This window comes from Podarcis muralis, chromosome 6 (genome assembly GCF_964188315.1).
Source record: "Podarcis muralis chromosome 6, rPodMur119.hap1.1, whole genome shotgun sequence".
Taxonomy (NCBI): Eukaryota; Metazoa; Chordata; class Lepidosauria; order Squamata; family Lacertidae; genus Podarcis; species Podarcis muralis.
In genome coordinates this window covers 94791998-94818762 of record NC_135660.1, presented here as the reverse complement: position 1 = coordinate 94818762, position 26765 = coordinate 94791998, and the positions used below count along the sequence as shown (strand labels likewise).

The following is a 26765-nucleotide window of genomic DNA, read 5'->3' as shown; positions in this document are numbered from 1 at the left end:
GGTAAAACCTCAGCGACTAGGACTTGCCAATCGCACGGTCAGCGGTTCGAATCCCCGCGGCGGGGTGTGCTCCCGTTGCTCGGTCCCAGCGCCTGCCAACCTAGCAGTTCGAAAGCATCCCCGGGTGCAAGTAGATAAATAGGGACTGCTTACTAGCGGGAAGGTAAACGGCGTTCCATGTGCTGCACTGGCTCGCCAGAGTAGCTTCGTCATGCTGGCCACGTGACCCGGAAGTGTCTGCGGACAGCGCTGGCTCCCGGCCTCTAGAGTGAGATGAGCGCACAACCCTAGAGTCTGTCAAGACTGGCCCGTACGGGCAGGGGTACCTTTACCTTTACCTTTAATCAGAAATGTAGGGTTGGGAGGGACACCCAAGGTTCATCTAGTCCAACCTTCTGCAGTGCAGGATCACACCTAAGAGAAGAGATGCAAAACACTGCTCTTGGAGACAGTCGTATTGAGAGCAAAATATATTGCCTTTCCCCCTGTGGGGGACTGACCACTGAAAGGGAACTGACACACCATGTATCTCCGTGCACAGAGACATGTTGTCCTCCTATTGGCTCTTTCCTGCAGTATACAGTGGTACCTTGGTTTAAGAACAGCTTTGTTTATGAACAACCTGGATTAAGAACATGTTTCGCTTCCTGTTGAGTGTGTTCCATTTGTAAATTGAGTCCCCCGCTGCTATGGGAAAGCACGCCTTGGTTTAAGAACGCTTTGGTTTAAGAACGGACTTGTGGAACGGATTAAGTTCATAAACCAAGGTACCACTGTATAGTCCTTCTCTCCACCTGCTCCAATGAGCTACATTTCCATATTTGCAGCTGAGAAGTTGTGACTGAATTACAAGCACTTCAGCACTTAATTTTTTTTGGAATAAGGCAACCCCACTATCTCTTCCATTTTCAGAGTTTATAGCATCTCTTATCTCGTCAAAGGAGGAAGCCCCTGCACACAAAGAAAAATCAGACCATTTTGACAGAATGAAATTTGGGTGAGTCTCTTCCCATAAGCATTTTTGTACTGAGCCACTGGACAGCCTCTTGTGGCAGTGGAATTAAATTCCTTCTAGTGCTCTGAATGTTTAATGTACTTCTCATGCTATGTCACAGGAACTAAGAACCAGTGTGGTATATCAGCAGTTACAATGTTGGGTTTCCAATAAGTGAAAAGCAAGTTCAAACCCTTCCTCGGCTATGAAGCTGACTGAGTGACTTGCCTTGGACAAATAAATTAAGCCCCCCTGAAATACTTAATTGCCCTCACCCCCAGTTTAGGTATCCCGAGAACCCCAAGTTCTCCAGCTCAAATTAAAATCCACCCTCAAGAACAACAGCATTGCACAGTTTGAGGAGACCCTACAAAAGCTGTGCAAAGGATCTGAAATGCGAGCAACTTAGAGAAGCTCTAGCAGGCTGCCAACCTATTGAACTGCTCAGGGCAAGAGACAGCATCTCTGAACTACACTGTTTGTGGGGGGCTTCAGGAAGTGTTTTGAGGTTCTGCAGGCTCTTTATCCCCCTTGGGCTGTAGATGTGGAACTATAATTTGCAGTGAGGATATTGCAGTTTTGTAAGCCTCCATGAATTCACTGTGGCTGCAGGTGACAGCTTTGGGGCTGGGTGGGGCAGGGCGTTAAGTGGTTGAATTCAGATAGCCTGACCTATTTCCCAGCCAATTACGCAATTTTAAAAGCTCAGCTTATTTCCAGGTCAATCCAATGTGAGCTGTGGAAAGCTCCCCCTTCTGTATAGGGCAGGGGTGCCCAAACTTTTTCCAAAGAGGGCCAGATTTGATGAAATTAACATGTGTGAGGGCCGACCAAAGTTGTTAGTTGTTGAGCTTTTTTTAGGATTTTACCCCAGGAGATAAACTGCAACAGAGGCCAGATAAAACTGGACGGCAGGCTGGATTAGGCCCCCCGGAACACACTTTGGACATGCCTGGTATAGGATATTATATTCCATACAATTGTATGGAAGCTTTGGAGAGACGCAGACCAAGATGGCGAGAACTATGGCAGTATCAACAATTGTGTTAATAAAATATGTGTAAAGCGAGGTGTCTAACTTGCCTCACAGAGTTGTTGTAAAGATGAATTAACCTGAAGAAATCTGCCAAATGCTCCCTGGAAGAACAAACTTCCAAGAAGAAGCTTTATCATGGTTTCTGCCTTGCCATTTTCCTCAGCGTGAGTAGGCAATGTAGGCTATGAACCCAGCGTTTAAAATGCTAGCTGTAACTGATGAGATCCAATGCTCAGGTTATACTATCCTCTTGGTAGACCTTATTGGTTTTCCTCATATTTGTATACTATTCACATCTTGATGTTTTCCATTCCCTGAAAGAGAGAAGAAACTACTAGAGACAGCAGAAACCATCAAACGGCGGCGCTCCAAATTAATCAACTCGTGTAAGTACTTCCTGCCTAACGAAGTTCTCTCTGTGCTAAAAAACACTCTGCAGGTGCAGAATAATAGCAATAATAATAATAATAATAATAATAATAATAATAATAATAATAGTATTTATACCCCGACTCATCTGGCTGGGTTTCCACAGCCACTCTGGGCAGCTCCCAACAGATTAAAAACAGAAAATAAAATACTACTACTACTACTAATAATAATAATAATTTATTTGTACCCCGCCCATCTGGCTGGGTTTCCCCAGTCACTCTGGGTGGCTTCCAACAAAGATTAAAAATACATTAAAATGTCACACATTAAATACTTCCCTAAACAGGGCTGCCTTCAGGTGTCTTCTAAAAGTCAGATAGTTGTTTATTTCCTTGACATCTGATGGGAGGGTGTTCCACAGGGCGGGCACCACCACCGAGAAGGCCCTCTGCCTGGTTCAAGCCTCTAAATGTGGGGTTCATTTAAATTTTCCCAGGGTTAACAACAGTCAGAGTGTTTAATTGAGGAACAATGAAAACATAAAAGCTGTGTCTGACATGAATGTGATTAGAACTAGTAAGATCCATCCTAAACTAATTCCCACCCAGCTAATCCCATCTACCCCCCACTCTAAACTGACAAAACTCCCTGCCGTGATTCCATGCTCCCTTCAGTTCCTTCTCCCCACTATTTCATTCTACCCCCTCCAAACATGGTTTGGATGTGATTACGTACACATTAAATTATAGATGCTTTTACAAAAGTGTGCTCAGACCAGCCATTTATATTTTGGAGGAAGAGCAGTCATAGGTCCCTGTTCTGGAATGTCTTCCTATTCTAGATTGGAGCCCTTGTTCAGGTTTCTGGATGCTTCAATGTTATTTTCAACAAAAGAGAGATGGTAAAGAGATCCTAAAGCATTTCAGCGGCATAGCCTGAAAGGGGATATCAAACGTGAGCCTAAACAAGAGTGTTATTCTCCCTGCTTTTTCTTCTTTTTGCAGAAAATGGGAGTAGATAAAGAAACAACCCTAGCATCTTACTTAATCTATTGCCTTATTTTTGTTCTCAGAGCTGGGTTGGCCTGAGAGAAAAGTGCTGATGCGGGATGGATTTCTTAAAAAAAATAAATTCATAAATTCATTAGTAACAATGAATTGGATGCTAACTGCAGATTCAGCAAGCTTAGCAATTTCAAAAGTTTTAGCTTTGCTTACTAAATACAAGTAAGATAAAAATGCTAAATTAGACCTTTCTCTAGGGCATCATAAAATATTCCAACACAAACTAAATACCAGCCTATTCTGCACAGGAAAAAATATTTCAGAAAAAAACACATCACTGCAGCAGTCTTCAGGGGGAAAAGGTGATGCTGGGGCTCAGGGACACTTTATTCCCTTATCCAACTGCCCCTTTTGTTGCTAAAGTCTAGTCACCAGATCCCACTTTATACATGAATTGGGAAGTCATGTAAACAATAAATTTGGCTGCCCTCATTATGCCTACTTTGCCCAAGTGTCGTCCAGTGAAATGTTAAGAATTTACATGTATTCTATTGCTTATAGAAGAGCCCTGGGTGTTCTAGAAATTATCTGTTTTGTCAGCAGTTGTTAAAGGGTCTATATGGGTCCATATGACCAGGGAATGGAAATTTCAGGCCCCTTCCCAGAATTTTAGCTTTCAGGTTTTTAAAAACGTCTGACGTAGGAATTCCAGAGAATTCTATCAGAAACAGAAATAGGAGAAGAAATGGACACAATTTGCATGCGTGGACAAGGTCAGGAATGGAAACCTCACAAGGAAATATAAGTGGTATGAGCTGTTGTTGTGTTTTTACTCCACAAGGATGGAGATGCAAATAACTTACGTTTTGGCAGAAGCCAGCCTGCAGATGAATGGAAACCGTGCTGTTTGCGACAAACAGAGATAGGACAGAAATTGCTGCCTCCTTGCTTCCCTAGTCTGTAGCTCTAAAATTAACAGATTTGTGAGGAGTGGGGGAAAGATGCAGGAAAGAATTCTTCCCTTTTGCTCAGAAATGACGTAAAGCTGCAAACCTGTTCTATTGACAAGCTGTTGGTACTTATTTTTAAGCATCAGGTAACATTTCCAGTGTTATGAAAATTAAACACCATCATTTTACATGTATAAATGGAAGTATATTCTTGCTGGTCCAAGGCCAATAAGAGCAGAAATAGCCTTATCTCTTTCAAAATCTTCCTACTACTATCATACCTTGGTTGCTGAACGCCTTGGAACTCATGCGTTTCGGCTCCCGAATGATTGAAAACCAGAAGTGAATGATTCTGAATGATTTTCAGAAGCCGAACGTCCTCCATGGCTTCCGTGGCTTCTGATTGGCAGCAGGACGCTCCTGCAGCCAATCAGAAGGTGTGTCTTGGTTTTCGAACAGTTCCGGAAGTCAAACGGACTCCCGGAATGCGTTTTGTTTGAGAACCAAGGTACGACTGTATATGTCTGTTTCTAACCGGTCATTTCATTTTAATGTTTATTTTTTTCTATGTTTATACAACAACATTTGAATGTAAATTGTTTAACTTCAGGCTGTTTGGAATTTAAAATACAGTGTGTTTACCGCTTCACACTGACAAATTAAACCTTGTCCCTTCCTCTCCTCAGTGTGCCCTAACCCCACCACAACCACCTCACCACCCGCATAATAGCTCTGGTTGCAGGCCTGGTGCGTTGAGTCAGAATTGTTAAGACTTGGTGGTTTTTCTTCACAGCGAAGTTGCTCTACCAGGAATACAGTGATGTTGCGCTGAACAAAGCCATTCAGAGTCAAAAGAGAGCAGATTCCTTGACCGAAGATTTGGAGTATAAATCCACAGACTCCCCAAGGTTACGAAGAAAAAACATCTCTCCTCAGGATTCCTACCTGCAACGCCTGTCCGTCTCATCCTCGACGTCCCTGTGGCAGGACATCCCTATGGTTCGAGAGAGCACTGTGCTGCTGAGCATGACCCGGGAGGAGCAGAAGTTGCAGGAGGTAATAGAGGAGGAGCGCAGCCAGGGATATTTGACTAGAGAGGAGGCTAACTCAATATGGCTAGTGGTAGAAACAGCTGGCCTAGAGGAGGCGAGCTGGAAGATGGAGCAAAGCAGATGAATGGGGTAAGAGTCCAAATGGAAAACTGAAGTGAGAGGATGGACAGAGAGCTGCAGAATCAGAATCAGGGAAGTTGGCATGCTGGTTTGAAGTAAGCAACTAGCAGCCAACAGCTCTGCAGCATTAATTTACTTTATCTGAGTTCTGTGGGGATTACTCTCGAGATAGACGGATGCCCACAACCAATGCCGGATTTACGTATAAGCTAAACAAGCTATAGCTTAGGACCCCACTCTTTTAGGGGCTCCCCCCAAAAAAAATTAAGGGGAAAAAACCTGCATGTACATTTCCAAAATACAGTGGTACCTTGGGTTACAGACACTTCAAGTTACAGACGCTTCAGGTTACACACTCCGCTAACCCAGAAATAGTACCTCAGGTTAAGAACTTTGCTACAGGGTGAGAACAGAAATCGCATGGCGGCAGCGGCGCGGCGGCAGATGGAGGCCCCCTTAGCTAAAGTGGTACCTCAGGTTAAGAACAGTTTCAGGTTAAGAACAGACCTCCAGAATGCAGCCCTGTTCAGGGAAGTTTTTAATATGTGACATTTTTGTGTATTTTTCATCTTTGTTGGAAGCCGCCCAGAGTGGCTGGGGAAACCCAGCCAGATGGGCGGGGTACAAATAATAAATTATTATTATTATTATTATTATTATTATTATTATTATTATTATACTGTATAAGTTAAAAAACAAATAAATGAAACCTACATACAGCAACAGTGTTTTGTGTTGTGTAGGCTCCTGTGATGTACATATTTAGTTATGTGCAAATGGCTTTAGGTCCATGAATTACCTCATAGCATATATTCAACACAAAGAAACAGTGACAGTTTGTTGTTGACAGAGGACAGCTGGACATATAAAGGGCCCCATTGCCTTCAGTAGCTTAGGACCTCATCAAACCTAAATCCAGCCCTGCCCACAACATAACTCACAGGCAACATAGGATTGCAACCTTAGAATGCACAAGGAAGGGGTGACAAATTGTTTGACATCATTCAGAAGGTTTGCATGTAAGATGAAAATGAATGGAAAGATTTTAAGGACCAATAGGCTGGCAAAAGCAATCAAATAGGTTTTCCTTTAGGAGTGGATCCAGGAAGAAAGGACAAAAAGGAAAGGAGACAGTGACAGGGAGATGGAGCAAGAGAGCAGCAAATGTTCAATATCCCAAATCTAGGCAGGTGGAAGGATGGAGGTTTCCAAGGTTGACCCCTGAGACATTCATAGGATGTTTGGTTGTGTAGTGCTGAATGTTATGTACTGAAGTTCTCACCCTGGGCGAGCAGGGGGATACTGTAGATAGTTATGCAAATAAGGGATCGAAAGTGTCCTTCAGTGATTGGATAGTTTTAGAAAATTGTTACAGTTACGTTGTACTGGAGCTCTATATAAGCAAGCTGACTGAACCCTTCAGTTCAGTTCAGAGTTCAGTTCTGGCCTGTGAATAAACAAGAGCTGTTTGAAGAATTGCTGTGTCGTCTGATATGTTCACCCACAACTTAACACTGAATGCAATTCTTGATCAGCTGGTTTGGATAGACCAGTTCCAGGCCTCTCTTCTGATGGACGATGAAGCGAGAGATACAGTTGCTAGCTGTGTCTCCATCAAGAACATGCAGATACGATCTACTCCCCTTGAGGGTTTTCCTTTTCCGTTTAATTCCATCTCAGATAATTCATTGCTTCTCGGAGTATCCTGTGCTCTAAAGCTTATGTTCTCCATATTATTAACAGGCCAAGTTTGAACTGATTGTATCAGAAGCCTCATACCTGCGGAGCTTAAATGTGGCCGTGGACCACTTCCAGCACTGCCACGAACTCCAAGCTGTCTTAACGAATCAAGATAAACAGTGGCTTTTCTCCCGCCTTCAGGATGTACGTGACGTTAGTGCCAAGTGAGTTCTGGTCTTCCTGTTCTGCTTGTACAGCTATCACACTGGAACCCTGGATGTCTCGAGCCAATGCAATCAATAGATACTTGCCTGTGCCTCATAACCACATAGTACTTTGCGCTAGACTATACACTGTGGGTGGGCAGACCACTGTCAGCATCAGTTTTCCATGCGCTCATTCATTCAGGACAGGATATTCTGTCCTGTTTCCAAATTAATCTGCAATTTTTTAAAAAAGCCAAATGAAAATTCATATTTGAATGCATATTTTATTTTATATTTATTTATTTATACGGCCATTTATAAACTGCCAACTCGTAAAAATATTATGGCAGTGTATAGTAAGATAATTAAAGCGTTTAAAATGCAGACTAATACTGAATCGAATTAATTATTTTAAAATGCTTGTTGAAACAAACATTTTCAGCAGGCAGCAAAATACTAGAATTGGAGGTGCCTGTCTGCTTTCAACAGAACCAGCATTCCAAATTACTGGTGTATATTTTGTCATGAAATATGCATTTCTAAAAATATTTCAATGCACATTTTATCATGAAATGCACATGTTTAATACCTTTTGAGCTGATAACTGTAAAGCTAAAGGTAAAGGTACCCCTGCCCGTACGGGCCAGTCTTGACAGACTCTAGGGTTGTGCGCTCATCTCCCTCTAGAGGCCGGGAGCCAGCGCTGTCCGCAGACACTTCCGGGTCACGTGGCCAGCGTGACAAAGCTGCTCTGACGAACCGGCACCAGAGCAGCACACGGAAACGCCATTTACCTTCCCACTATAAAGCGGTACCTATTTATCTACTTGCACTTAAGGGTGCTTTCGAACTGCTAGGTGGGCAGGAGCTGGGACCGAACGACGGGAGCTCACCCCGCCGCAGTGATTCGAACCGCCGACCATGCGATCGGCAAGTCCTAGGCACTGAGGTTTTACCCACAGCGCCACCCGCGTCCCAACTGTAAAGCTAAAGGTAAAGGTAAAGGTACCCCTGCCCGTACGGGCCAGTCTTGACAGACTCTGGGGTTGTGCGCCCATCTCACTTAAGAGGCCAGGGGCCAGCGCTGTCCGGAGACACTTCCGGGTCACGTGGCCAGCGTGACAAAGCTGCATCTGGCGAGCCAGCGCAGCACACGGAAACGCCATTTACCTTCCCGCCAGTAAGCGGTCCCTATTTATCTACTTGCACCTGGGGGTGCTTTCGAACTGCTAGGTTGGCAGGCGCTGGGACCGAGCAACGGGAGCGCACCCCGCCGCGGGGATTCGAACCGCCGACCTTTCGATCGGCAAGCCCTAGGCGCTGAGGCTTTTACCCACAGCGCCACCCGCGTCCCAACTGTAAAGCTAGAGAAGTGCAAAATGCCCAGGATAGCTATACTGCAATCCACACATTAGTCCATAAATTCCTCAAGCCTGCCTACTATGCACACATTCAGGCTGATATTTCTATTATCACATACAAATAATTAGCCGTGACTTAGGAAATACTTCCTGTCATTTTGGAGTAAAACCTGGATTCTGGTCTCCATGTTTATGTAGCCCTGGGGGGAAAACACAACGACACAACTAAAGGTTTTGTTAGTATTTAATGTTGTAACATTGTTTAACATTGTGTTTTGATTTTTTTATCTGGTTGCACATTTGCCTAGAATGCTGTTCAGCAGATGAATAGAATAAAAATGACTGAAGGGTTTGTCCACTTGTCCCCTGTGTAAAAAGCATGGATCCGAGCAGTTTTCCCCTTGCCCTGCTCCTTTTCCAGGGAAAGCCTGCTTTTTGGTGCTAAATCAGAGCAAACACCAATCCAATTGAATACTAAAGAGTAGTTTTCCCTGGGGCAAAGCATCAAGATAAGTCGAAGTGTGGATAAGCCATAAATCTTTATATAATCACCCAAGCAAGCTGCAACAAGCACTCCACCTCCCTGGTCTCTCAGAACCAGAAGAGGTATGAAGTGAGAGGAGCAAAGACAGTCATGCAGGCACAGTCTCAGATTGCTTGGGGAAAACCCTGGCGATGAGGGGACTTGGGCAGCTGTGGGGAGGCTTTCAGCCTCAGCAACTGCTTCACGGGGGAAAGACCTGTCAGAAATGAGTTGCTGTGCTCATTAGGCCTCACACTCCTGTGCAGATCCTGTTGATGCTAATAAAGAGTTAACTCCAACTTGCTCGGGTGATTTACTGCAGGCTCACTCCTGTCACACAATGAGTAAGAATTTCCCTACAGCTTGCACGTAGGGACGCGGGTGGCGCTGTGGGTAAAACCTCAGCGCCTAGGACTTGCCGATCGCATGGTCGGCGGTTCGAATCCCCGCGGCGGGGTGAGCTCCCGTCTTTCGGTCCCAGCTCCTGCCCACCTAGCAGTTCGAAAGCACCCCCGGGTGCAAGTAGATAAATAGGTACCGCTTTATAGCGGGAAGGTAAACGGAGTTTCCGTGTGCTGCGCTGGTGCTGGCTCGCCAGAGCAGCTTCGTCACGCTGGCCACGTGACCCGGAAGTGTCTCCGGACAGCGCTGGCCCCCGGCCTCTAGAGTGAGATGGGCGCACAACCCTAGAGTCGGACACGACTGACCCGTATGGGCAGGGGTACCTTTACCTTTACCTTTACCTTGCATGTAGGGATAGTTATTTTTCTAAAGAAGGAGAAAGGTTAAAAAGTTGGGGGAAGTGCTGTAATTCTGGTCACCATGTCTCATTATTTTATTCTGGGGGGTTCCTGCAGTTTCCTATTTGACCTGGAGGAGAAGCTTGAGGAGAACATGTTCACCTTCAATGTGTGCGACGTGGCTCTGAGGCATGCGCCGGAATTCCGGAGGGTTTACCTGCCGTATGTGACAAACCAGACGTACCAGGAGCAGACCTTTCGGCGACTACTGTAAGAAACCTAAAGATGGCCCCTTTCCTGTATTTTTATCCTCTTTGTAACACCCCACAAAATGTCCTTTGTGGCATATCTACACCACAGACAAGTCGTCTCCTCTCTTGGGAACTATCGCTCTGAAAAGGGGTGGGGTGATAAGGCTCTCTAGCAGGGGAACCCAGGACAGTTAAACTGGAACAAAAACTCATCTAGAGGTGGAGAGTTAGGAAAGATCCACACCACACATTTAAAGCACATCTAATAAACATTCCGTAGAGATGTGGGTGGTGCTGTGGGTTAAACCACAGAGCCTAGGACTTGCCGATCAGAAGGTCGGCGGTTCAAATCCCCGTGACCGGGTGAGCTCCCGTTGCTCGGTCCCTGCTCCTGCCAACCCAGCAGTTTGAAAGCACATTAAAGTGCAAGTAGATAAATAGGTACTGCTCCGGCGGGAAGGTAAACGGCGTTTCCGTGCGCTGCTCTGGTTCGCCAGAAGCGACTTAGTCATGCTGGCCACATGACCCGGAAGCTGTACACCGGCTCCCTTGGCCAATAAAGCAAGATGAGCGCCGCAACCCCAGAGTTGGCCACAACTGGACCTAATGGTCAGGGGTCCCTTTACCTTTACTTAATACACATTCAAAGCATATGATTCCTCCCAAAGAATCCTGGGAACTGTAGGTGCCCCCCTCACAGAGCTATAGTTCCCAGGACACTTAACAAACTGTTGTCAGGTTGTCAAGCAAACTGCCTTTTATATAACAATAGTGCTTTTTGTGGAGGTATAAAAAGCATCACTTCAGTAGTTAACAGCATGCAGAAGAGCCCTGTTTCAACGGGCCACACCTGATTCAGTTCATAAGTGTTTAAGGTACCCAAAACAGATGTCCATACATGATTTAGTTCAGGTTCCAGGTTAGAGGAAGCGCTGTGCCATTCTAATCTCATATAGATTCTATAGATAAATTCGCCTATAAAGAGGCAAATTCCAGGAGAAATTATGTTTGCTGCATTTGGCCAATGGATCCTGGCCCTTCCAAGGAGATTCCAGGGTATTGTCAAAGGAATGACAATCAGCTAAGATGCATCTCCCAGAATTCAAGTCCATGGCAAGATATCCTAGATAAGAGCTCTAGCGCAAGTTAAATAGTATGAAAGCCCCAAAGAGGTTGATGCATAATAGTCAGCATTTTGTTTTATTTTTCTTACTTTATTTGGGACATTTTCACACTGTTCTTCAGCCAGCCAGAGAGGCTTACATAAAGTGGATAAAAACAGCAGGAAGCAGTAAAACAATAAAAGCAAATAAGAACAAATAATAAGCAATGAAACCAAGATCTTTCTTTTGAACCGCCCTGAGATCTTGTGATGAAGGGTGGTATATAAATAAATAAGAGGTCTAAAAAGGCCTCACACACATAAGATCTAAAAATAAAGATACAAAAGATTAATATCCCTCCCAACACCACCCCAGCCCAAGATTCTGTTCAGCCTCCCAGGCCAGGTAGAAAAGGCCCACAAGGCAGGGAGCAAGTCTTCCAGGACTTACTGCCAAGATGGTCTCTGGCCTTTTCAGCAGCCTCAGCCTTTCTAGTTTCTAATATGTTGTGTCTTCTCTCTGGCAGGAATGATGTCCCTGCCTTCCAACAGGTTTTGGAGAGACTAGAAAGTGATCCTGTTTGCCAGCGCCTGTCTCTCAAATCCTTCCTCATCCTCCCGTTCCAGCGCATCACAAGACTTAAACTCCTTCTCCAGGTAAAAGTGTTGGGGACAAAGGACTCGCCTTTCCTTGGGCTGGCCAGCCTCATAATTAAATCAACAGTTTTCCTGGCAATAAAAATGTAAGCAGCAGGAAAGGAATTGGTGCCCACTTCTTTATTGCAAAGATATTTGACATTTACATGCATGGAATGGCAGCAAACCAGCGCTTTGCCATGTAGAAGTGTGACTCAGTCCAAAAGGTGTTTTCCAGGAGCTTCTGTTTGAAGTTGTTTTGGTGGTGGTGGCAGGAATTTTAACCTCCTGTATTTTCAAAACCTGTGCTCTGCCATTCCGCACTCACCTCTTCCCCAGGAGCATGGCTTAATTCCAATATTTATACCAGGCATAGGCAAACTCGGCCCTCCAGATGTTTTGGGACTACAATTCCCATCATCCCTGACCACTGGTCCTGCTAGCTAGGGAATATGAGAGTTGTAGGCCAAAAACATCTGGAGGGCCAAGTTTGCCTGTGCCTGATTTATACCCATTTCTTTTGGACTCTGGGAAGTTTTAGGAGGAGTGCTGAAACTTGGTCCATGGAAGCACGCCTTCAAAGGGAGTTTGAAAAACTTGTTTCTCAAATAAGTTTAAAAACTGGAACCCCTGAAAGGTCCTGCCGCCTTCCCTTAGTTCTCTGTTATCAGCCTAGAATCAAATAAGGTGTGAAGCACTTAGCATCTGTGGCAACAGAACTTTCTGGCAAATCTCTCTAGGGGATAGAAGTTGAAGGACTGACCAGCACCTTCTCTCAAAATTGTCCCCTATAAAAACTAGCTGCTGACCAGAGAGATCGCCTTTAATTTACCACTGCCTGAAAAAAAATCCATAAATTAGCCAAGTATTTAGGTAAAGGTAAAGGGTCCAGTCGTGACCGACTCTGGGGTTGCGGCGCTCATCTCGCTTTATGAGCTGAGGGAGTCGGCGTACAGCTTCTGGGTCATGTGGCCAGCATGACTAAGCCGTTTCTGGCAAACCAGAGCAGCGCACGGAAACGCTGTTTACCTTCCCGCCGGAGCGGTACCTATTAATCTACTTGCACTTTGACGTGCTTTCGAACTGCTAGGTTGGCAGGAGCAGGGACCGAGCAACGGGAGCTCACTCCGTTGTGGGGATTCGAACTGCCGACCTTCTGATTGGCAAGTCCTACGCTCTGTGGTTTAACCCACAGCGCCACCCACGTCCCTTAGCCAAGTATTTAATCTCTTACCGAAAACCCTTTGCTTCTCTCCTGCAGAACATACTGAAGAGAACTCGGCCCGGTGCCGATGAAGAGGTACAGGCCACTCAAGCATATGATGCACTTGAAAAGGTAAAGAGTGTTGAAACCCATTCTTCAGCTCTCTCACCACTTCTGGCTGCCTCACACAAATGGTTCACAAGTTTTCTCAACTCTTCCGGGCCACAAATTCCCAGTAGCTAGAAGCTGAGGTACCCATGCTGTTGTTTTCTGAGACACATGAGATATGAATTCCTTAGATACCCGAGCGACTTCTCTTCCCCTATTAATTAAAAACATGCAACAAATAATGGTTTGGAAGTGGCTCCAAGTTAGTTACAATGATGTGCAGTAATGCTTGCATGTAACCCAACACTGTGGTTTGGATGCACAATGTATCCATTCACTGTGTGGATCAACTGTGTTTTTACTGAGCCAATGCCATCTAGTGAGATTCTGGGGTGAGGGGTGATTTGAACCTGGGTCTCCTCAGTCTAAGTCCAGCACTCTGGCCAAGACACAGCTGGCAGTAGAATATTCTGAAGTTCTATAAAGGTAAAGTTCTATAAAGGTAAAGGGACCCCTGACCATTAGGTCCAGTCATGGCCAACTCTGGGGTTGTGGCGCTCATCTCGCTTTATTGGCCATGGGAGCTGGCGCACAGCTTCCGGGTCATGTGGCCAGCATGACTAAGCTGCTTCTGGCGAACCAGGGCAGTGCACGGAAACACTGTTTACCTTCCCGCCGGAGCGGTACCTATTTATCTACTTGCACTTTGACGTGCTTTCGAACTGCTAGGTTGGCAGGAGCAGGGACCGAGCAACGGGAGCTCACCCCGTCACGGGGATTCGAACTGCTGACCTTCCGATCAGCAAGCCCTAGGCTCAGTGGTTTAGATCACAGCGCCACCCGCATCCCTATATGTTCTATAATTAACCACAAATATTTGAGTATTCCCCTCTAAATAGAGGGTGCCTGGGAAAGTTTAGACCCAAAGGGATGTAACTTCCAGCATGGGTAATGAGACCCAGATGCATATCTTGAACGCTAAAGAAATCTAGCTGGTGAGCCTTTTCCTGAAGAAGCGGTTGATCCAAAGTACAGTCGTACCTCCTTTTGTGTCCACCCCATTTAGGGTCCATTTTGTTGAATGTCCACGGCAAACCTGGAAGTACCGGAACAGGTTACTTCCAGGTTTGCCGCTTGCACACTTGCAGAAGTGCTAAATCGTGCTTCACACTTTGTCGAGCATCCCTTTCGTCGTGCGTCTGGGGCTCCGGAACGGATCCCGGACACAAAAGGAGGTACAACTGTAACCAGTTCCCTCAACATCAAGCCCTAACCACAAAAGGAACAGTTCTGTCTATGTAACCTCTCCCTTAAGATCGGTCTCTGCCTGCACTGTTGCTTTTCGTCATTACTGAGGCCACACACAGATGGACCGAGTCATCTGTGTCCCCTTGTGGAGCTGGGTCATCCCAAGCCCCATGCATCCTGCCCTACAGCTATGAGGTACCCCAGTGGTTTCTCTGCTATGCTGGAAGAAGCGTACGCAGCTTTCTAAGTGATTGGGGTTTATCATTTAGAGAAAAAAGAGGGCCATGGGTACTTTACACATATAAACAGTGGGTCTGAAATTAGCTTAACTCAGCCAGAGAATTGGTCTAGCCAATTGAAGATTCTTGCATTTTTCTAAAAAGTTGCTCCTGCCAAAAGCAGGTGGCTTGATTCCATTCTCTGCCTCCTAAACCCATACCCTGTCACCCTTTCCGCTTTGAGAAGGGGACACCCCCCCATTTTTTCCAACACTTCCCCACCCTAATAGCATTTTCCTTTCTGCAGCTCATCAAAGATTGCAATGAAAATGTCCAGCGTATGAGGAGCACCGAGGAGCTAATCTACTTGAGTAAAAATATGGAGTTTGAATGCAAGGTAAACATTCATTCAGGGGGTTACAGCTTCCCCCGTCTGACACTGCACTGCAACCACCTGCTTTAGTCATGCATAGATAGCCCTGCATAGTGCTGATGATGCCAAGGTCACGGGTTTGATCCCCGTATGGGTGCAATTTCTGCTTTGAAGGGGGTTGGGCTAGATAATACCCAGGATCCCTTCCAGCTCTGGGATTCCATGACCAGAGCTAATCTACTAGTGATCTGCCCTGGTCACCAAGAGGGCCTTCAGCTTATCCCTATCTTGCAGAAGGGACAGGAGAACCTGTGGCCTTTCTGATGTTGTTGGGCATACAGCTCCCTAACCTTTGGCTATGCTGGCTGGAGCTGAGGGACCACAGGTTCCCCAATGCAGTCTTATAGGCAAGGTTGCCCTCACTGTGATGGTATTGGGCTAAGTACAGTATCCTTCATGCCATCAGGCAACAGCTGGGCGATCTGTGTGCAGAGCGATGTGTGACCCATCTACTGCTCACATCCATCTTCCAATGTGTAGGCTAAAATAGTAATTTTATAAACTTTCTAGCTTCAGAGAAACCTCCCCACATGGATACCCAGGAAGCCCTTGCTTCTCTGCCACCCCACCCCCTGGAAAGTATTCTAGGCCACACACGCAACTCCGTTAACACAGGGTGCCGATGCCCCTTGAGCCTCATTGCTACTTCTTGGAGACAAGGAGCACACCCAGAACTCGCCCACACCTGCCAGTTGCAGGGGAAAGCAGTTGTGGGTGGGAAGGTCTTTCAGGAGAGCTTGGCTGCCTGTTGAGAACCCCCCCCACCCCCCAATAGCTTCCAAGCAATCTTGCTTCCTCACAAGACAAACTGGAAACCACCTTCAGAGGACAGGAGGGTGCACCTCACAGCTCATTACGACCAAGTCTGGCTTCTGCCTTTCCAAAGCTGTCCATCCCTAGAGCTGACCTTTCCAAACTGACCATCCCATCTCCCAGGACATTCTATACAAGATCTCAAAGTAGTTGTAATATTACGAAAGAATTTCAGAAATAGACTGGAAAGAGAAGTTGCTGAATTACAACTTATTACCAAACTTTAAACCATGGAGAGACCTGGTCTGAATAGAGACATTGGATTCTTATCTCATTATACATGATAAAGCTATTTTTGGCCATCTCACCCTTTGCTTTTCCCTATAAGACCAATTGCAGTCATTAACAGTCGTCAACTGGTTTACCACACCTATCAGCCGATCACCCATTCCCACCACCCTTCTGAGTAATACCCCTCCCCACCCTCTCACTGGTGACTTCTGTTTCAGTGTATCTGAAGAAGTGTGCATGCACACGAAAGCTCATATGAATAACAAACTTAGTTGGTCTCTAAGGTGCTACTGGAAGGAATTTTTTTATTTTGTTTCATCCCTAGAGTGGTATTCTTTCATCATCCATCCCATATGCAACTCCTTTTCAGTGGAGTATTCTACAGGCTCACAGAACAATCTGGAAAATGGCATTTTCTTCCACTAGCCTTTCCTTGCACTAGCCACTGCCCCCTAGCACCGGAGATGGGATAAGAAATCTTCTCCACCTCTGTGCAGGGAGAAGAGAGCAGCTCTCAAAACTTGTGCCTTGAAGCACTGGAGACCTTTGGGCCTCACCTAGAGCAATTATTCTTGCACTTGCAGATTTTCCCACTCATCTCGCAGTCACGGCGGCTGGTCAAACGTGGGGAACTCACAGCGCTGGAGTACAACTTGAGCTTGAAGTGGAAACTGACCACCCGGCCAATCTACCTGCACCTCTTTAACGACTACCTGCTCCTATCTCGGCCCAGAGAGTAAGTGTTGGGGGAAGGGTTCCATTACTCCATCTTTCACTCAACATTTATCCCTCAGCAATCGTAACATCCTAGTTATGCAAACGAGGTGGGTCAATTCCTGTCCTTTCTGTTTCCTTTCCTTTTAGTAACACATAAATAATTTCCGGAAACGTCTGGAAATTTATGAAGTTAATAAAATAAAATAAACAGTATCATATTCTTAGTCCCCACCCCCACTTTTACAAGTCCAAATATGTATAAATATTCAGTATAAGAAAGTTTTTGTTAAATTCTCCCCCCACAAAAATACTTACTTGACACTCAGTCTTCTTTTTATTTATACAATTTCAGATTAATTTAAACAATCACATGATTGCAGCAAGAGAAATGGATGGAAGAGGTTATGTTATAGTAGCCTGGCACAATTTTAGATGGTTTTGCATTCAGGTGGCACATTTTTTAAAAAATGGGACTTTATGTGAATTTAGGGAAGGTTTGCATTTTTCCATCTTCCATCACTAAAATGTATTGTGTTATGCATGAAGAGCAGGGGGCAACCACTCATAATTTGCTAGGGCGCAAAATACCCTTATGCCAGCAATGGCAAGGAGTCTTCTTTCTTACTCATTAAAACCAAGCTTTTAAAATGCCCCCTTTTTCTTTTCTTTCTCTATCTCCTGCAGGAATGGGCGCTTTATTGTATTTGATTTTGCTGCTTCCTCGAATGTGCGTGGTGAGAAGTGTGAAATGAAACTGCACGGCTCAAGCAAAAATCTCTTCCGCCTCTTCCTGCTGCAGAACAATCAGGGGAAAAAAGTGGAGTTCCTCTTCCGTACAGAAACACAGTAAGCAAAAGCCAAATGTTTTTGCATTGGAGAACTCCCAGCGCCACACATTCCTTAGTTTAATTTTCAGAGTGAATGAAGAATGAGATGATGCCTTGTGCAATCCCGTATTTACTAAAAGCAACACAGAACTTCCTTTTTTTTATTGCATGAAGTATATCAGTTTTATTCCACGTATTAACAGTCTTACCAGCAGGATTGTAGCAAGGTGAGAAACCTTCAAAGTCTGAAGGCGAGGGCTTGCAAGCTCAGCTCTGCATCCAGCTGAGGGTTGACCTTGTTTGCTACCTCCTGCTGGAATTGCCAGCTTCTTTTTGCCTTTTGCGCAACTTATTGTTGCATTTATATTCTCCCTCGCCTCAAAAGAAGCTCAAAAGAATGGTAAAAAGGGTATGATCCAGCATTTTGTAATATCTGTATTCATTTACAGATTTAGCATAGGCAGAGGCATAGTTTAAACACTCCAACCGATAGCTGAACATCACCCAGAGCTGACACACTGAAATGAATGAACGTTACGTCCATTAAGTTTAGTGGCAGCAAAAGGGCTGTGAAAATTTGTGTCCTAGGCTTTTTAGACTCGTCTACCCACGTACTAAGGGACACAGGTGGCGCTGTGGGTTACACCACAGAGCCTAGGACTTGCCGATCAGAAGGTCATGGTTCGAATCCCCACGACGGGGTGAGCTCCCATTGCTCGGTCCCAGCTCCTGCCCACCTAGCAGTTCGAAAGCACCCTTAAGTGCAAGTAGATAAATAGGTACCGCTTTATAGCGGGAAGGTAAACGGCGTTTCCGTGTGCTGCGCTGGTGCCGGCTCGCCAGAGCAGCTTCGTCATGCTGGCCACGTGACCCAGAAGTGTCTCCGGACAGCGTTGGCCCCCGGCCTCTTAAGTGAGATGGGCGCACAACCCTAGAGTCGGACACGACTGGCCCGTACGGGCAGGGGTACCTTTACCTTTACCCACGTACTAAGGGATGTGGGTGGCGCTGTGGGTTAAACCACAGAGCCTAGGACTTGCCGATCAGAAGGCTGGCAGTTCGAATGCCTGTGACGGGGTGAGCTCCCGTTGCTCAGTCCCAGCTCCTGCCAACCTAGCAGTTCGAAAGCACGTCAAAGTTCAAGTAGATAAATAGGTACCGCTCCAGCAGGAAGGTAAACAGCGTTTCCGTGCGCTGCTCTTGTTCGCCAGAAGTGGCTTAGTCATGCTGTCCACATGACCCGGAAGCTGTACGCCGGCTCCCTCGGCCAGTAAAGTGAGATGAGCGCTGCAACCCCAGAGTCAGTCACGACTGGACCTAACGGTCAGGGGTCCCTTTATCTTTACTTTACCCACATACTATCTGAAACCCAAGGGGCTCATTGATTACCCAATGTGAAGTATGTGGCATTATTTTCAGCTCTCCTGCCCCAGTACTGATCCCTTCTTCCAAGTCATTCTCCAACCCTCCTCCCAGTGCCCACTCATCAGAATCCAGCTAGTCCCTGACATGTAGATGATGATGATGATGATGATGATGATGATAATGATAATAATAATAATAATAATAATAATAATATTTTATTTATATCTTGCCCTCCCCAGCCGAAGCCAGGCTCAGAGCGGCTAACAACAATAAAAGTAACACAGTTTACATAAAATCACAATCAATCAATTGAAATACATTCTAAAATCAATTCATTCTAAAATCAAGTCAGAATCAAATTAATGGCAACCATTGGGCTAGAGTTCTATGAGGAAGACTGTGCCTTGGCCAAAGGCCTGGTGGAACAGCTCTGTCTTGCAGGCCCTGCGGAAAGATGTCAAGTCCCGCAGGGCCCTAGATATTCACTCACCCCTTCTTACATATCAGGGGGCACCATTTTGTGGTTCACCTCAGGTGCCAAAACATATTGAGCTGGCTCTGCCAAGAACAGTGGCTTCCTTAAAAGCCATTAGTTAGTTAGTTAGTTAGTTAGTTAGTTAGTTAGTTAGTTAGTTAGTTAGCTATGAGCATGACTCATGGTGTGCCACAAGTAATGGGAGCAAAGTATACTACTACACATCTTGACATTTCACCAGCAACTGCTGCGTACAACCTGGAATGCCTCTCTCCTCAGTACTTCTCACTTTTCTCCCCCCTGCCCCAGGAGTGAGAAGCTGAGGTGGATTTCTGCTCTTATGCCACAGCAAGCTGAACCTGACCTTTTGGATGACCCTGGTAAGATTGCCCAAGGAAGGCATAGACTGCAAAGGGCTAGCTCACATAATACGGGTATTACGTATATACAATAGCAAGCAAATACCGACAGTATCAACAATCAGATGCTTGCTCAAAGCATTTCTGTTTCCTCAGGTGTTTCTAGAAGTGTGACTCCAACTCTTATATTTATTCGTGATTAGTTTTACACTGAGTTTTCATTGTTTAATATTTTATTGTGCTTTTTGTAGTGCCTGCCACTTGGATATACCATGTCAAATGGTATATAAATCTGTTAAGTAAAATACAGTACACATTGATCCTGGGGACTTATTACTGCTGAAGGTTCTTTATTAACACTGCAGCAGCACGATATATATATATAAATGTCCAGTAGAGCAGTGTTCCCCAACCTTGGGCCTCCAGCTGTTTTTGGACTACAATTCCCATCATCCTTGACCACTGGTCTTGCTAGCGAGTGATGATGGGAGTTGTAGTCCAAAAACAGCTGGAGGCCCAAGGTTGGGGAACACTGCAGTAGAGCACCTTAGAGACCAACTAAGTTTGTTCTTGGTATAAGCTTCCATGTGCATGCACACTTCTTCAGATACACTGAAACAGAAGTCACCAGACCCTTCTATATTGTGGGAGGGTGGGGTGGGTTTTTTTCCAGTAGGAGATGGGTGGTTGACTCTTTTTCATTGTGCCCGTCACATTACTTTACATATGAAGAACTAAAACCAGAAATGTGTGCGTTCCTTCAATCAAGGGTGAGAATTTTTACTGGATTATGTAGTTAAATTAAGTTGAGACTCAGTTTACATTGCACACACAAATCTCAAAACTGAAGAACCAGGAATGGTACAGAAAGTTTTATTCAAAATAAAAAAGAGATGCGTGTACATTTGCCCAAGCTATACTGACGAATTCAGTATTTTATTTTCTTCAAGTACATTTTAGGTTTCTTCGCTTGCTTGTTTTGAAAAAGAACAACCCAACACATTTGAATGGTTAACAACCACAACACCTGGTAACTGACAATCACGATATTCTTTCTCTCCAAGCTCTCTTAGACAAACTTCAGGTTCAGTGTGTGAGGTCATACAAAGCCCGAGAGAATGATGAGCTGGCGCTGGAGAAAGCAGATATAATTATGGTCCTTCAGCAAAGCAGCGACGGTAAGTGGATTTGGCAATGTTGTGGCAAGGTGCTGTGAGGGGCAGGAAAGAGACTGGGCAGTTGGGAGCTGAAAATGTCATGTGGTGACTACGACCTGGAAGGTGGTTTCCTTTGGAACTAGGAAATGGCTTACATCGTTGAAAAATTAAAAATGGAAAATACTGCTTTCCTTGTGTCTAAGCTGTTTTTCACCCAGTGCAAAAGCCTGTGCTGACATTAATTATTATTATTATTATTATTATTATTATTATTATTATTATTATTATTTATTATTTATACCCCGCCCATCTGGCTGGGCCTCCCCAGCCACTCTGGGCGGCTTCCATAGAAACCAAAAATACACTAAAATATCACACGTTAAAAACTTCCCTGAACCTTAAGATGTCTTCTGAATGCCAGGTAGTTGTTTATCACTTTGACATCTGCTGGAAGGGTGTTCCACAGGGCGGGCGCCACTACCGAGAAGGCCCTCTGCCAGGTTCCCTGTAGCTTTGCTTCTCGCAATGAGGGAACCGCCAGAAGGCCCTCGGCGCTGGACCTCAGCGTCCGGGCAGAACGATGGAGGTGGAGACGCTCCTTCAGGTATACTGGACCGAGGCCGTTTTGGGCTTGGCAGCTCCCCCCCACCCCCGTCCACCTCAAGTGGGAAAGCAGGGATAGAATTTGGCATCAGGGAAACAGCCTGTGGGGAAAGGGTTAAACACCCTTTCTGTCACTGCTGCAATCAAATGAGAGCCTTCCTTGTATTAAAAATAATACCGGACATAGGAGAAGTGTCATCCATCTATTGAGTAGCATATCCAGGTATTACTTCATTTGATAGCACGTGAAATCTCCCCATAGACGGTGTTTTGCTCCTTTTTCAGACGAGAATAGATAAGAGACAGAGAATGGGAGCTTTCTTCTGAGTTGCCCTGGTCCACACACACTGCATGAAGACAGAGAGTGGTAACTTATCACTGTTCACACATAAGCACTTGCCAGCCTTATGTTTGGTCCTGCCATGAACTTGACCACACTTTGTCAGAAAACTGAGAAGCAAAGGAGTACAGTCGTACCTCGTGTTGTGTAATCTCTAAGTTATTGAATCTTCGGGTTACGGCCGCGGCAAACCCGGAAGTGGGTTTGCTGCTCATGCATGCGCAGAAGTGCTCTGTGGCACTATGCGCATGCACAGAAGCGGTCCTCCAGTTACAGAATTTTTGGGATACGGCCGGGCCTCCAGAACGGATCCTGTTCGTAACTGGAGGTACCACTGTATTCAATTCCACTCAGTACTTGTTAGGATGGTAAAGATGACCAGCTAAAACACCCTTAACTGTTCAGTGTATATCATGTATTATAGATTTTTATTCTTGTCCCTATGGAGCTTAACAATGTGCCATTTTGATGGTGAGAAAGACCACAGAGAAAGCAGGAGAGGACAAAGAATCAAGGGTGGCAAGTGATTAAATGTGAACAAATGCCAGTAACAGATACCCAACCCAGTCTTCTGTTTGTTTTGGAACTAAGTTCCACTTAGTGTAACAGCCTTAGATTGGTTAGAGTTGGAGATGAGGATTCAGAGGTCCACACTCATCAGAAACCTGGCTAAGGCAGGAAATTCTTAATTTCACATTGGCACCTTGGAGGATGGTGCAGTCAGTCAGTTCTGAGACCTAAACTACACCAGAATAAGCTCTCTCACTCTAGGGCGATCTCATCTTACCAAGAGTTAAGGACTTGCTGCACCTTAGGTACAAATGTGGTTGTATCACCCAGATGGCTAGCCTACCAGGGTAACTTGTAGACCAGGCTTCCTCAACCTCAGCCCTCCAGATGTTTTTGGCCTACAACTCCCATGATCCCTAGCTAGCAGGTAAGGGATGATGGGAATTGTAGTCTCAAAACATCTGGAGGGCCAAGGTTGAGGAAGCCTCTGTAGCAACTCCCTACATGGTTCTCTGAATGTTTTACCCTTCTTGTCTGCTCCCTCTGCAGGGTGGTTTGAAGGAGTGAAACTCTCCGATGGGGAAAAAGGCTGGTTTCCTTCCGATCACGTGGAAATAATCTCCAGCAAGCAAGCGCGCCAGATGAATCTGAAGGAGGAACAGCGTGTCAAGTATGCAAAACAACAAGTCTTTCATAAGAGATAGGGCCCTGCTTCCCGCAAAGACAAACACTTTTACGCTCGTCTCCATTGTGGCTCCATTAACCCAACAGTACATTGCTGTATTTGGTTTTCTGGAAGAGAAACCTCCTTTGACGCCATCAACAAATGTTTAACCAATACAGGACACAGTACGTACCAAAGAAATGAAAACTGACTTGGTGGAAAGATTCTCTTCCTGTGCATCACCAGAGGAGGAAAAAGAGAAGAAAAAACCTGCATTAGCTTTGGCTTGATGGTTTCAAATAAGAAATACAGTTGGAAACTGGATATTAGGACTTCTGGGAACCAATTATTGACACTGCCGTTGTTCCAATGCATGAACTCCTCGCTTGGGGCCTTTGCTTCAGTTTCTGCTCTGCCAAATGAGGCTATGACTTACCTCACAGAAAGGTGTGGAGCTAATAATGTTCCCAAATGCTTTGAAGCCTTCCCAAAAAGAAGATGCTAGAGAAAAGCAAAAATATATTTTATATGTATTGTCATGGAAATTGGCTTTTCTGTTTGAAATACTTCATTTATTTTAATTGCCACATACTTCTTACCAAAGAAGATATGATACATATATATGAATGAAAGGGAACCAGGTTCCCCTGAACTCTGCTTTACAAAAAAGTTTGCCAACTTTTCCTGGTCTGCTCCTGTGCTTTTAACAGTAAATTGACACACACAAATTCGGCAGGTGAAAGCATTTCACACCTTTTGTCTCCACGTCAGAAAAGCTTCACCTGCTACTAATTTCTGCAAGTCAGTGTGTAATTAAAGGAACAGGAGAAGAAATCCAGAGAAAATCTATCATTACAAAGAGAAGGCAATGGGTCAGATTGCTGGGGGCCTCCAGCAGGGACAACTGATAAATGACTGCTTGGTGCCTGCCAGTAGGTACTGCGTCTTTTAAGGGCAGAGGGTACATGTTTTCTGTACAGATGGTCACAGATTCAATCCCTGCTATTTACAAGTAGCATACGATGGGAAAGGTGCACACCTGTGACCCATTGACAGCAAGGGCATGGGGGTTAGGTGGGAGAAGAGGGCCTGTGACCCTGGGTGCAAAATTTTGAGGAGCGTGCCTCTCATCTGGAGATGAGCCACAGCACCTTTCCACATCTTAACTTGGAAGCCGAGGGTGAGCTAAACTAACTCGCAGAGGGGGTTTTCCTGTACCATCGCCCCGGTTCCGCACAGCCCTGCACTCCTCTCTGCAGGCATTGGGGTGATTCACCCACCAAGGGGCATGTCGTCCAGTCGGGTCCCCCCCCATGTGGGTGCAGGTGGTGCAGCATGGCCCCACTTGGCTCCAGTGGAGGGGGGGGGGGTCTGCTCCGACAACTTCAGTGACGAGGGTTGGGCTGTTGCGGCAGGCTCCGTTTACCCCCTCTGCATCCTGCACCCCCTGACGCGCATGCCTGCCCCAAGCACCAGCAACCCACGCTATGCCACTGGTTGACAGTCATGATAGATGCACTGGGTACACAAACAGGAAGCTCCCTTAAACTATGTTCCTGTGGAAGTGCCATCAGCTGTGGAGACCATGCAAGACATAACTCAGGATGTAAAGCAATGTTCTTTATCAGCAGCCATTCACGATATTGCAGTATAAGAAACAAAGTAGAAAAAGACTGAGACAGGCTTGGGGTGTGTAACTGTATATTCTGTTTTTGTAATGGCCTGATCAAGCACACCTTAGACCACTGAAATCAAAGGGCATAGGCCTGGTTAAATCCACATAGGCTTGACACCTGAGGCTGCTTAATCTGCCTTCAGAAAAACCCAGATTCTTCCTAGTATAAATATTTGGCAGTCAGATACACAGGGGCGTGGCCCACAAATCACTTAAACAGACTTACAATCCAAAAACACATTATGCCTATAAATATTCCAAATGTGCAGTTTCTTTCCTCAGAGGCTGCTTAAAAGGATGGTGGTACCAACAAATTTAAATAGGTTTTTGCACAACTGGCTTTTGCAAACATTTTAAAGATCTCTTCATTATACAAAGGTTGGTGGAACTGAAGCTCAAATTGCAAATTACTTGGAGTTCTGTGATTCTTCCTTCCATGTTGCTTTTCTTAAGCCAAAGCAGCCAATACGTCTGAGTACAAGAAGGGAACACAGAGGAAATTGCTTTATTCTTTTCCCTCTGGTTATTTTTCAGCTCAGAATTGCCCTTCCAACCTACTTTTTCATCTACTATGGGGAAAAGCAACAGGACCCCATAGCTTCCCCCCAATGACAGTTTTGGGGGGAACAATGATAGTTATAGTGGAACAAACCAATACAACCCTATATTGCATTTTGCAAACATGACCTTAGTGTCAGGAAGCCTCTTTCCTCAAACAATGGGAGTCAGTGGATTAGTGATACGCACTACCTCTTGACCCCAGAACAAGAAATGGGGTGACCTCATGCAGAGCTGGAGCTACAGGGGGACAGGGAGGGCTAGCTGGGGTTTTTTGCCCCAACTGAAGCCTCCAGAGGGGCATCATTGAGGCTCCTTGCCTGTGCATGTGTGTACGCAAACATGCATAAGGGATGCAAAACTGGGTCTTTGACCCAGGTAAACTAAAGTCTAGTTCAGGGGTCAGCAAACTTTTTCAGCAGAGGGCCAGTCCACCATCCCTCAGACCTTGTGTGGGGCCGGACTATATTTTGAAAAAAATAATGAACGGATTCCTATGCCCCACAAATAACCCAGAGATGGATTTTAAATAAAAGCACACATTCTACTCATGTAAAAACATGCTGATTCCTGGACCTTCCATGGGCTGGATTGAGAAGGCGACTGGGCCGCATCCTGCCCCTGGGCCTTAGGTTGCCTACCCCTGGTCTAGTTTCACCCCTGTCAGATGCAGCACTTTCAGTAGTTGCGTTAAATGATAAGTGGTGGCTTCTTAAACTATTAACAGTGCCCAAGCCCTATCCAAGTTGGTATCTGCTCTGGGGAGTTAGCAAACTCTGAACGGGGGGCAAATCCTCACTACAGAGAAGTTTCGTTGAAAGAAGAAGGTGGAATTTACATTGAAAGGAGAGAGGCTGCTTAGGAAAGAACATACATGGAGATAAATTGGTGTCCAGCCTGCTTCTGCCAGCTTTGAGATTGCTATGTTTTTCATGTTCCTTTCCAAAACACACTCTGTTGGAAACTACCCTCCAAGTATTTGAAATTCTGCCCCCCCACACACACCCTTGGCAGAATTGGAGCCAATCTAGGCAGGATGGCAGCAGTTCCACATGCTCCAATACTAAATATTTTAATTGCTTTTTTAATGCTGAACATTTTCCTTATCAGAGGGGGGAAAATGGTGAAGAAAAGTCTCGTAACCTCATGAACTTCTCCCTTCTGGAAACAGAAAAAGGATTTGTGGTCTCCTTGGGAGAAATCCTCACAGCGGGACTTATTTCATTGGTCACA

The 26765-nt window shown here is 45.4% G+C and overlaps 1 protein-coding gene across 2 annotated transcripts in view; it reads left to right on the top strand.

Moving 5' to 3' along the window:
- Window positions 1-23844, top strand: part of ARHGEF5 (Rho guanine nucleotide exchange factor 5) — a 63285-nt gene extending 39441 nt beyond the window's left edge. For both annotated transcript variants that reach the window (XM_077930745.1, XM_077930744.1), the window contains exons 3-15: window positions 913-997; window positions 2352-2416; window positions 5150-5412; window positions 7272-7432; window positions 10156-10308; window positions 11919-12048; window positions 13289-13363; window positions 15113-15202; window positions 16867-17018; window positions 17684-17845; window positions 19976-20046; window positions 21090-21203; window positions 23185-23844. In XM_077930745.1, the coding sequence (XP_077786871.1) occupies window positions 913-997; window positions 2352-2416; window positions 5150-5412; window positions 7272-7432; window positions 10156-10308; window positions 11919-12048; window positions 13289-13363; window positions 15113-15202; window positions 16867-17018; window positions 17684-17845; window positions 19976-20046; window positions 21090-21203; window positions 23185-23339 (1676 nt within the window). In that variant the 3' untranslated portion in view covers window positions 23340-23844. The remainder of the gene's footprint in view (window positions 1-912; window positions 998-2351; window positions 2417-5149; window positions 5413-7271; window positions 7433-10155; window positions 10309-11918; window positions 12049-13288; window positions 13364-15112; window positions 15203-16866; window positions 17019-17683; window positions 17846-19975; window positions 20047-21089; window positions 21204-23184) is intronic.
- The last annotated feature ends 2921 nt before the right edge of the window (window positions 23845-26765 follow it).